A 12,669-nucleotide genomic window follows, 5' to 3' on the forward strand; every position below is an offset into this window, starting at 1 on the left:
GCTTTCTCTGGTCCATGTTCAGTGTGGTGCACACAATGATACCAAACAGCACAGTGACTACTTTTCTCCATTTAAATAGGCTGAATGACTGATTACAAGATTGGAGACATGTGTGATACTAATTAAAGAAAGTAATTAGTTTGAAATATCACTATAATCCAATTATGTATTATCTTTTCTAAGGGGTACCAACAAATGTGTCCACGCCATTTTAGAATATTTTTGTAGAATAAGCAATAATTCATCTCTTTTCACAGCTTCTTTGCTTTATTCTATGACATACCAAAGGCATGCAAGTATACATGATAAAATAGCTTTTAATTTCATCACTTTTCAGGAGGAATGAAGCATTATTTCAATGAGCTGTAAGGGTACCAACAAATTTGAGCACGTCTGTATATAACAAACATTGAAGAGCAAAAGCTTTGTAAATCTGGCACCTAGTGTTAGCAATTGTTATATATATATATATATATATATATATATATATATATATATATATATATATATATTAGGCATGTTTGTGATATTTGATGTTGGTCTCCCTAATCTGCCCCTGCCACTATACCTCTATAAGAAATCAAAAGGAGACCCTTGATTCTTTAAGTTATGTACCTCGTTTAGTGTTACATTGGGTTCTTCCATTTGCTTTTCTATTCAGAAGGTGGCAGTTGCTAAGAAAATGTAACTTGTTTATATACTGTGTTGTAATCCCATAGAGCCAAGATTAAGACTGAAGGATTTTTAACACTGGTTATTATTGGTGTTGTTAGTGATACTATTATCCTATTTTTTATCCTGTTTTTCTTCTTTTTTTGGGGGGATAAAGAAAGTACAAAAAGCGTGCACAGTATTCTGTGGTGATTTAATAAAAGACAGATCACAAAGGGCTTTTCCAGAAATCCACATTGCTACAGACTATGCAAGCCTCCTCAAAATGAGCTGTAGCGATTTGCACAGAAATCAGTTTATTTCCCTACACCCCATTAAACTCATTTGCAGCCAAATTAACCAAATCCAATCATAAATGCAGTTTTTAAATTGCGTTAATGGAAAATCCTGTTGCTGAATTTAGTTTCACTTATCCGGAAAATCAAGCTGTGAATGTCCTAGTGGACTTAAATGGATTACTTCCTAGAGATATATTATGTGTTTCATTATCTTCGATTGTCTTGTTGTTTGTTAGGATAATATTTATATATTTATTTTATTCCACACACATTCTTATGAATTTCATATTTTTAGCTACATTTAAATCCTCTTTGTGTGTGCATTGAGTAAGTATGATGCTGGCTCGTGTCTGTGAAGCTTCCTGGTAAGCTTTTGAGTGTAAAATTATTAATAATATACAGAGCTGTGAAGACCTAAACTTAAAATACACTGAAAATAATGTATAACAAAAAAATAACTATGGTCAAAAGTGAAAATAGAAAATGAAAATAAATCGCTTGGAATTACTGTAATCCCTAAACAGCCCTAGCCACTAGAAAACTGTCTTTATACCTTGAATTAAAGGGACAGTAAAAAGATTTTGGTAAAAGCTTTGTGGGGGTTTTTTTCTCCAATGGACTGGGTTTAGTCAGTTCTAAGCCCAGACCACTACAGATATTATTTAGCTTTTTTTATTATTATTATTAATCCTCAAATAGCAGGACAATGTAAAACAAGCTTTTGTTCAAATCTATCTAAAGCCCCTTTAAAAAAGAAAGAAGCATTCAGATCCTACTTGATATTGAAGAGTGGCTGTTTGTTTCTGGAATTGCAGCTTCGAGTGTTGGGGCAGACGCAGATTCTCGTGGCATTTCCAGGGTTGTAAAACCTTTCTGATCTGTAAAGCAATTTTGGTGAGTGACGGGCATATTAGCAAATTTCTTTACCTTACAGATGGGAACAGGCTAATTTAATACCATGGACTTAGCAAGTGTTAAATATGTCATGGCTTTTTAACCAGTGTATATGGTATGTGCTTTAATACTATTTATGTTTGAATTTTAAAAGGCTATACAAAATCTGAAATGTATTGCTTACTGATGATAGAAACTGTATGTTATGCCAAACCAAATGTCTCCTGACAAGTGGAACAGTAATAGTTTTTCAAAACAAGTATGGCATCAGTGATTTATGTTTTTGAAACCTGATTCTAGTTTTTTGAAGTATGGAACCTACTCTCACAGCAAGGTTAAACAGACTAGGTGGAACTAGGGATATTCTTTGGAAAACATGAATATTTTTAAGTTTACATTGGATCATGTCAATATACTCATTTTGATTTTATTTATTTATTTACCTTTTTTAAAGTAATGTTTGGTATTTATAACTTAACTGAGGTACTTTGATTTATTTTTTCTCCTAGGAGCGCTGAGGCATACTGAAGTCCTTGACCCAATGTCAACCAGTGATCTCCTTGAACCAGCCTGGATACACAATCCCATTAACTTCTTTCTGCCATTTCCTGCTGTTATACCCCATAGCCATCAATAAATATGTTTTAGACAGTTTCTAAGTAGAGAAAGCGTTAGTCAATGCCTTGCATTCTTACCTGGTTCACCCTGTTGATCCCCCAGTTTGTCCAACATGTTGAAAGAAATGTCAAGGTACTCCCTCTGAATGGCACTGACGGCGATCTTCCTGTGCTTCTTCTGCCGAGGCACAATCTGTATTTTGAACTCAGCCTCCTCATTCTCTGGTTTCATGTTGCTCATTTGCTCACTGTCTGACTCAGAATCATTGGGGGCTGGTTCGTCCACGTCCCTGGGAACGTTCAGGAACACAGTTTTCACAGAGGGGCTGACGATGGTCCCCACACCCAGCTTGATCTCTTCCAGGCGAATCTCGCAGTTATCATCAAGGGATATCTCGGGCAAAGCCACAGACTTCTTGAGTAGGTATCTCTTTTGGTTCAGGGTCATAGGGCTCTCGTTGCACAAGTCTGTAAATTCTGCAGGCTTTGAGAGATCCTTGCAGTCAAGCAAGGCCATGGGATTTATGGAAGGTCGTCTTTCATTGGTTAGCAAAGTATTGTCCACAAAACCCTTGGGCTTGCAATCTTTGGAGTGGTCCTTGACCTGCACAAGAGGGGTATAGCCGAGTGTGTTGCTGGTGGAAGGCGACCGAGTAACCTTTCCATTGGGTTTGATGTATGTGGGGTTCTGCATTTCATACTCTTCATCGCTCTCCACTATACGCAGAGGAGGCAGGGGCTCAAAGACCAAAGAGTCACTGTCAGACGTTGAGATGGTCGACCTCTTCTCTGGAGCTGAAGTGGAGTCAGAGGACAGGTCGATGAGATCAGGATCTTCTTTAAATGGGGGGTGTCCACCTGGAGAGTCCACCTTGTCCACAGATGTCTCCATGTAGCTCAGCCTGACTTCAGGGATTACCGGCCGTTTGTTTTCACTTGATCCATCGCCTTGGCCGAATTTTTCATGAGGGTCATTTGCTTCTGCCTTCCCCAATGCGTCTTCAGAGGCTTTGCTGCAGTGGTCATCCGGTTTGGTGTTGCAGGCTGAGAAAGCCACACCGTGCTTGTCCAGCTGACATCGGTCAATGCAAGACTTCCTTCGGTGCTCGTCCAAGTTAAACAAAATTGAATCGGCATTCCCAATGTCCAGCGACTTCTGTTTTAAAAGCTGGAGCCTCTTCTTCTTGATGCTCTCCTCCCTCACACAGCGCAGGATGCTGTCCTGGAGAGCGCTGGCATCTCTGTATTCAGAAAGCTCGATTTCACCTAAAGGCAGTGGTAAAAAAATATATGTGACTTGAAGCAACGAGCAGGAAGCAAATTCAGTTAAGCTGCAGTACAAACTGTTCTGGGGACATGAGTTGAAATAAATGAGCACTGAGATAAAGGGGATTCTACTGATCTAACAGAGCTTGCCTGTAGCTGCACCTGCAGGGTACACTGTCAAAGTGCATTTCCTACATAGTTGAAGCGCAGTTCTACAGTGGTACTAAAAATAAACTTGGTTATACATTTCTACAAATGTTTCGACAAGTATGCTGCAGTTACATTTCAGCTTATAGCATACAAAGCAATAAACATGTAATTGAACTGTACTACTGTTGTATGTACATATGATCTTCATTTTTCATTTTGGGCCCTTTGTGGGTCTCAACACTGTTCATGTCCTTATTTTGTGAATGGTGCTATGATCCCCTCCTCCAAGCACATTGAGCCCACCAGACTTCCCAGAAATTTGCAGCTGCTACTAAACTCATCTCAACGAAAATGCATAACGAATATCCAAAATTATACCCTAAATGGAGCAAATATACCCTTAGGAATATGTGATTTATACAAGTGTTCCGGAGGGAATTTTAAAACCAAAAATAATTAAAGTAAAAAACCATCTAAAACAACAGAGGGAATATATAATGCAGCGCAAAGAGAATGAATAGATAAGAGGTCATTAAGATGTTTAACGAACTGTGTAAATATCAGATACACTCGACTCAATGTTTAATTCATGAAGAGAATACGAGATACATTTTCTTCCTGTCAGTTATTCTCCAATCACTTTATTCTCACTTGAAAAATTGTATGGCCTAGTTCTGCCAAAACTTCTATACCCCATTAACTGCAAAAGCCATCAGTACAATGATTTCTGGCAGCACTGAACTTCTGTACTTTCCATGTGGATTAAAGGCTCAAGGTGGCCTTACTACAATTGTGAACAATGTGATGGTAAAACTTTCACCAGAACCCAGTCTTACTTTTCTGAGCGTTCATTTCCACAGGTTGGTATTTCACAGATTTGCTGCCTCCGATTCTCTTCAGTCTTGCAAAGAAGGTCTGAGACTCCTTGTTACAAGCGCCAGTCGGGGTGTCGTGTATGTCGGATTCATCAAATACACTGTCCTCCTCTTTACATGAGACAGAAAAAAGGATTAGCATTATAGATCACGCATACACAGCTTTGACCAAAAGTTTTACAACACATAGAATTTTAGGATTGAGACACAAGTAAAAAAAAAACAAAAAAACATGTATGAACATGACTTAGATCTTTTATTTAACATCATGTAACCAAAGAAACTACAAAATGATATTGCAAGTGTCTACCAGAAGCCATAATAGTACTACAGTATTTCATGTTATATTTCAAAATGTCAAATTTTTCCATTTTTGTCAGTTTTTTGTTAAATATATGGAAAACTACAACGCGCAATGTAATTCAATATGTTAATGTAACATTATTCAGCAGGTTTCAGTCGACTTTATAAAGCAAAATTAGTTAATTCTATAGGGTGATGCTTGGCCATAGCGGGACATGACCTCGCTTTGAGTCATGTTAATCTAAGCCAAAAATCGAACCTTTCTCTTTCTCGCTGTAGCGGCTGTTGTTGCTGTTGTCGCTGTATAGAGGGCCAGCAGTGGTGTGAGGCTTACAGCTGTGATACTGTGCGTTCAGCGTATTGATTGTGATGTGGATCAGATGTAGAACTATCTTACTGATGTCCATGTCTCTGTAGGGGTACTGCAATATAAAGACACGCATTTAAATGGCCTTTTAAATTAGACTGCAGCATTTAAAACTGAAATAAAATGTAAATATATGGTACAAACCTATTTTAAAAAATTTATAGCAGAATTCAATTTACCCACGGAAGTGCAAATAATTATTTATGGTTTTATAATTCTTTAGGAAAAAAAAAATATTTGTGTATTTATAACAAAAATAACTTTTTTTTTCTTAATTATGAAATGTCAGTTCTTTGTTATGTTAAGAGTACTGGTAACAATTAAAATGACAATACAAAAAGACCATTCCATTTTTATCCTTGGTCCATTTCAAACTGCATAGTAAAATAACAAATGTATCATAGATTGTCCATCACACCTTTAACATTACCATTAACTGTGACATGATCTTTTACCTTGTAGAGAACCACCAGCAGAGTCTTGAGCCACATCTGTCTGATGTGTGGCCGCAGTGACCACAGGGAGCAGCGGGGGGGCTGCTGGAAGTAGTGGCGCAGCTGGGGGCAGGTGCAGTACTTGAGAACCTGCACCACCAGGGGTAAGAGATGCTTCCCCATGTGGATATTGTAGTCCATCACCTATAATGAGTGACGGGCAGTTAACACTATGGCTTATTTAAAGCCTCTTTGGCACCTATCATTTGATTACAATGCCAGAACTTATAAATGTGCCCGCTACATGTGCGTTCATTTAGCTTAGTCATTTGATTTGACTTTTAGGTTAATTAAGCAGTTGAATAAGACGCGTCTCAATGTGTGGTCCAGTGGTTAAAGAAATGGGCTTATAACCAGGAGGTCCCCGGTTCAAATTCCACCTCAGCCACCAACTCATTGTGTGACCCTGAGCAAGTCACTTAACCTCCTTGTGCTCCGTCTTTCGGGTGAGATGTATTTATAAGTGACTCTGCAGCTGATGCATAGTTCACACACCTTAGTCTCTGTAAGTTGCCTTGGATAAAGGCGTCTGCTAAATAATAATATTTACACAGCTCAAAGCAACATAAAGCATATTTGTACATTAAGGCTATGCTTCCTTGTCAAACTTTTTCAATCCTAGACCTTGCACAAATGATATTAAGAATGTTTGATTGCATGGACTGATTTGTAAATGAAACTGCACTGATTTTTATTACAAATGTTTTTTAGAAGATAAACAACTTGGTAGCCCCAATTTATGGGGTGGTTTCTTGTTTGAATCTGTATTTATAAAGTGCTAAATGGCCAATGCAATGGAAAAAGTTTCCATAAATGTGACAAATGTAAATTTGAGAGTTCCAGCGATTAATAATTTGTACGTATTTTTTGTGCACTCTACAATCATCTCTGAATCGTGCATTCCTTCAAATACAGCTACAGAATGTCACTGTTCTAAATGAATGCGTTGCTAAGCAGGTGCAGAGGTTGATCTAAGGAAAGTATTCATCTGCTTTCTCTTCTGTACATTATATTTGTTATATAAACAGAATACTCCATGAACATTCACAGAGTGCTATGTTTATTTCCCTAATGAGGATGGCTGTAGAAAACCCAATGGCCGGTTACCTGGGAGATGCCGGCGATGAACGCATTAAAGCAGGTGGAGGTCCTCATCTTCTGCGGTGCAATCATAAAGCAGCCCTCCTGCTGGTCGTAGCCCAGCAGCACATACAAGTGCCTCTTGACTGTGTTGAATGCCTTAGCGCTGCCAATGTCCACCTCAGCGCTGCTCTTATCCTTTGCCATGAACTTCATCAGCACTGTGATCAGGTGATGCACCGTCTGATGGTCAATCCCAGCATCCTCAGGGAGAGGATCCTTGATCATGGTGTCGTCCTCAGGGGTGCTCTGGTCTAAGGGAAGCGATAAATAGTCATTATATACAGTACCAAGGATGGTGTTAAAACTGTGCCTGAACAGAGATATGAAAAGGCCACATGCAGATTTTAAGAACACCACCATCGTCTGATGCTTACCACTGGAGATCACAAGCCACAACTTGAAAATAAAAAAAAGATAGTGGCCTGTTTTTGGGTATCACTATTTGCTTATAAAAAAAGTTGATAGCATTGGAAACTTGACAATCAACAGGCACAGGTAATGAGGAGGTGGGGTTTCCTCTCTCGTCACACCCATCAATGTGCTTTAAGGTGCACTGGAGGGAGAGAGTGTAGTGGAGGTAATTTGCCAATGGTACAAATCCATGCTGATTATAACTTTTTTATATATATTGTACACAAACAAATGTTAATGATTAATGGTTTCCACTGTATATTTAGGATAATAAGAATGGACTTTATTTACCTGGCAGTACATGGTCTATCATGTCTCCAAGAGTTGGAGCTGACTGCTCATGCCTTGTTAGTCTCAGAGCTAAAAAAAAAACAAAACACAAGGTTTAGCAATTGTTAGGGCTGGAAGTTCAATTAAATGGCATATATGGTACCTGTGTTATAAATGTACCAGCACAGATTTTCTATAACCCATCATTTTACCCTTTACCCCAATATAGCATTAATGTTATTCCAATCGTGTTTTTTCAATACAATACACCATCCCCAAACAGTAAAGGTTTAAGATCTTCAGTCAATCGATGATGCACATGTTTCTGAGTCATAGAGAAGGACAGTGAAGAGAAAACAGAGAGAAAGAGAGAAGATACTGAAGAAGGCAAGTCATGTCTTATAGTTTTATATGACAGAGGAAGAGAACATTGAAGTGAAAAAGAGTAAGGAAAAGAAACACAGAAGTGTGATTGTAATGTTGACAGAAACAGAAGAAAGGCATGAAAGAGGAGCCGGAGTACGGGGAAAGGCAGGCATGCAGACTGGACTCACGTCTGCTGCTCAGTGTCTCAGGCAGTGAGTGGGCTCTCTTTGACTCGGTGAGGCCCTTCACACTGTCTCGGAGGGAGCGCACGCTCTTCTGACGGTTCCGTGCGAAGCGCGCCCTCTTGATTTTCCACATGGCCACGTCGCTCAGGTTAGCCACATTGGTCCGGACTGCTGTGATAGCTGAGGGGGGGACGGGGGGGGCAATGTTTTAAGAACCGTGACCAAGTACATATTTACCATGCTATGGCGACTACAGTATATTTGTGAGCTGTAAACGGGTAATGCAAAAGGCATTACTTCAGCGCCCTCCTAAATCCCCACATATCTTTAAAAGTTCCTCAGATTTTCTGTGAAAGATTTACTTTCCAAAATATTGACTCCAGTCTGACTGAAAGGAGGAAATTCCACATTAATGTACTAAATTTATAAAACAAACAACTTGGGAGTGATTTAGAAGACCCTGAATTAATAGTTGTTGGATTCTGTTAAATTAAACTGTATTTTTTATCCTGTCAAAAAATAAATAGTGCTCAATTATTTAATGTACATAATACATTGCTTGAATACAAATAAATAAGACACTAAGAAATAAATACATAAATAATAATAATAATAATAATAATAATAATAATAATAATAATAATAATAATAATAATAATAATAATAATAATAATAATTAATATACGCACTTGTTGGAAATGGGAATTCTTTGTTGCAGTCAAGGTGTAGCTGAGCCTCCAGGGATAGTGTGTCAAAGCGGTTGACGAAGAACTCCCAGCTGAGTGCAGGGATGTCTTGTTTGAGGAAGTGAAGCAGCAGCAGTTTGCTGAGAATAGTGGGTCGATCCTTCACGACAGTGTCGAACTGAAAATCCAGGCAGAGGCACAGACCCTGCACGGGGAGAGAGGAATAACATAGCTCCGGGCACACACTTACTGGCATAGACTAGACATCATTTGTATTGATCCTCTGCTAACTAAATGGGCTCTGGTAGTCAGCACAGGAATTAGACACCTTTATAACTTACACTATACAGTGCATTTTAAAATAAATATAACAAAACAATGACACTGGTGTCCTCCCATAAGAAAAACTGCAACGAAACTGCATATTCGTACAAACAGCAGCAGATTGGTAAGAGTGCAGCATTAAGGCATAAGGAGGCAGTAAAATGGTCATTTAATATTGAAGTTCAGAGGGAAATGTTCTGCATGGACTGTGATCACCAGAATAAACAAACATTCCCAAAAAATCCAGACCACTCATAAACTTAAGTAGAAGTCAGTTTGAAGCCACACAGAGGGATTAAATTCGCTTAGCAAAATCTGTTCTTGCGATGTTCTCAAGATGTTGGGTAGGTTAAAGTAATTTTAAGTCAGTAATTTAATCTATAGCTATTATAATTCTGTGTATTCAATTTCCTGAACACCTTAGCTTGTTACTTTGTTACTGTGAAATATTCTGAAATTTTCATTGCCCTGATTTTTACTACAGCCCAAACAAGTTTACACTGTCTCCCCTCTTTTTGGTCCATTAAGAACACCTGTGCCTTGCCTTCTCCTCCCTGGAGTAACCTGCCTGCAAAGCTGGTCTCTTGATGGTGTCCAGCAGCAACCGGGCCCGCGTTGCCACGGCAGGATTAACATCCTCCACTGCTGCCAGGAAACAGCAGAAAGCGTGAGCCAGAGAGTACTTCAGCAGGTGGTTCTTAGTCACAGAGGCGATGTCCAGGAACCGGCAGAGCACTGCCACTCTCTCCACTGTCACAACAAACACAACATCAGGGACCATCAAACCAGGCCTGCTGTGCAGATTCAATTTAGAGTATTACTGGAATATAACTTGTTCTAAATCCTCTTTTAGACACATTAATTGAGCATAACATCATTTAAAGGCACAGGCAAGCAAGAAGAATTGCTTTGTTGTTTTTAAATGTTTGTGTTAGAGCTTTGGAAATTAGAGGTTAGTTTCCTTGATATACAACCAGCATTATTCAGCATTTCTTAAGTATAACATATTATGATCTCAGTAGCCCATACAGATTTGTTTGTGGAGTATATGGTGCAAAAGTCTATATATATATATTTTTGTTCTTTGTTACAGGCAAACATTATTATTCAAGGAATAATACTGTTAGTCATGGATCTATAAAACAATAGTCTGGTTTCTTTATGTGCTTTCCAGTTTGTCACCACATGATGGCAGTAAGACTAAAGGAAAAGCAAGCTGCTCCTGTTATACTTTATTTACTTTAAATCTCTATCTTATTATCAACACATGTAGCAATCTAAGCTACTGGGTTCTATTTTAATGACACACAACAGAAGAGGATGGCTGTGCTTTTAAATGCTGTCCTCTTCACAAAAATTGTGTCAGTCGCAAATCATTTCTGCAAAGAAACACTTGCCGCTCTGCAGCCCGTCCTCCTTTCGACAAAGCTTGCTATATTTTTTTGACATCTTACTGACTTTATTAACATATTATAAATAAATTATTATTAAGTTCCAAGAGGGACAGAGGCACAGAGACAGGGTCGTTTTCCTCAAAGTCACACACACACACACACACACACACACACACACACACACAGAGCAAGCCAGTGGCTGAGCTGGGATTAATGCCAGCATCTGCTTAGGTAACCATGGTAGCAGGATGCAAGACCATGGCATTCTAAGCAATCTAAAGCCTCTGCATCCATTATAATTGTGATTTTAGAAAGTGTAGTGTTCTGTAATTAAGGAGTTAGCAATGCACACCAATAGCAGCATACAATAAGGGACCTTCAGACACAGAGCACAAACATTACCTTGGTCTGTAATAATATTAATTAAACTCCAGCAAAAGTGCAAACACCTGCTGAATGTAATAAGGTTACTCTAACAGTTGTTGTTAACATCTGCTGTTACACTTAAATAATATGATTATACTGTAAGTGATCTCTCCTCAAGTTGCTTCTTGTGCATTCTCTAATATAAGGTACGGTGGCCCCGAAGTGCAAAACACATACAAACCAGAAAAAAAATAAAAATAAATAACACATACAAACACGGAACGAACAAGAAACAAAACTGTAAACTGTTCAAAAAGATAAATGATCCAGTCAATTTTACCTTTTTTTACAATGACTTTTAATATAGTCTTGCTAAATGTTTTTTTTTTCTAATGGATTCTATAGATAAAGATTTCAGCAGCATTCCTATAGAAAAGGCATTAACCATTTTTCTACTTAGTTTCTTACATAGATTTCCCTCTGATTTTTTTTTTTTTTTTGGTCATAGATGAATTCAATGGGACCCTGCGGGATTTGCACAGGACCCTGTAGGAGTGTGCAGGGAATCTCAAGCTGGTGCCTTACCTGCTTCAAAGCGCTTTTTCCAGTCCTTGCTGTTAAAGTTGCTGTTGACAATGCCCCAAAAGATATCGGCCCCGTGGGGCAGAGAGAGGGCATGGAGCAGCTGTGGAACAGCCAGCGAGGCCAGCTGGGAGAACTCTGAGGTGAGCACTCGCCACAGACTGTGGAAAGAGAGACGTGTCAGCTACAAGCTGGCTTTCCTGTCTGCTCACTTTAAAACATGGTGTATATTAGGGGTGCATTTACTGCACCAATGATGGGTAGTACCAGACATAATGAATGCATTTTCCATGTTGTTTGATCAGTCTTTTTTTTTTAATATTAAGGATTGGCAATTACTGCTAGCATTAGAAATCTTTCATCCCAAAATGTTTGAGACTGGTATTTTATTAAATAGATGACTTAAAAAGATTAAGTCATAATCGCACAATAGGATCATTTGTAGAACTATTGCATTGAGTTGGCAGGCTTTTAGTACAGCAGCTAAAACAACATTTCAGTTTTGAGTTTGTTTTAAAATCTATTTGTTTCATCAGTGCATGTGTACCTTGGAATCAACATCTTGTCCTGGGTGTATGCTAGAAAGTGTGGGTGATCCTTCCGGGTAGTGTATAGGCATTCTCCATGAAGACAGAGAATCTTCAAACAGTTCAGCATATTGAAGAGAATGTCGGGTTCCTCGAACTTGGGCATTTCCTGTGAGTTCAAATACAGATATAGGAAACCAGTGAACACAATGTCTCTGAAAGGCATGGCGCCTGGTGATACATCATCTTGAAGATTTTTACCCAGGGATGGACAGTAGGGGGTCAGAGGTCTTCAGGGAGAGTATATACTGTATATATATATATATATATATATATATATATATATATATGTATATTTATATATATATATATATATATATATATATAATTCAATTATCAAGACAATAAATAAAAAACATTACTCAATTTACTGGACATTGTTCAAAATAACACAAAAAAATAAGCTTGTCCTGCTGACATGCTTTTTATTATAAATCAT

General features: G+C 38.4%; 1 protein-coding gene across 4 annotated transcripts in view; it reads right to left on the bottom strand.

Moving 5' to 3' along the window:
- The window catches only part of LOC117422565 (protein unc-79 homolog), a 52,128-nt gene that overhangs the window by 14,921 nt on the left and 24,538 nt on the right, over positions 1–12,669 (bottom strand). For 3 of the 4 annotated variants that reach the window (XR_009307395.1, XM_058987564.1, XM_058987562.1), the window contains exons 22-33: positions 12,191–12,339; positions 11,647–11,804; positions 9,870–10,051; positions 8,981–9,182; positions 8,295–8,471; positions 7,762–7,830; positions 7,024–7,310; positions 5,878–6,060; positions 5,315–5,477; positions 4,714–4,863; positions 2,540–3,727; positions 1,727–1,828 (exon numbers count right to left, since the gene is read on the bottom strand). Coding sequence is in view for 3 of the 4 variants with exons in the window: in XM_058987564.1 (XP_058843547.1) it covers positions 1,727–1,828; positions 2,540–3,727; positions 4,714–4,863; positions 5,315–5,477; positions 5,878–6,060; positions 7,024–7,310; positions 7,762–7,830; positions 8,295–8,471; positions 8,981–9,182; positions 9,870–10,051; positions 11,647–11,804; positions 12,191–12,339 (3,010 nt within the window). In the remaining variant the exon portion in view is untranslated. The remainder of the gene's footprint in view (positions 1–1,726; positions 1,829–2,539; positions 3,728–4,713; positions 4,864–5,314; positions 5,478–5,877; positions 6,061–7,023; positions 7,311–7,761; positions 7,831–8,294; positions 8,472–8,980; positions 9,183–9,869; positions 10,052–11,646; positions 11,805–12,190; positions 12,340–12,669) is intronic. The other variant, XM_058987563.1, reaches the window with a different exon arrangement.

The sequence above is a fragment of the Acipenser ruthenus genome, chromosome 15 (genome assembly GCF_902713425.1).
Source record: "Acipenser ruthenus chromosome 15, fAciRut3.2 maternal haplotype, whole genome shotgun sequence".
NCBI lineage: Eukaryota > Metazoa > Chordata > Actinopteri > Acipenseriformes > Acipenseridae > Acipenser > Acipenser ruthenus.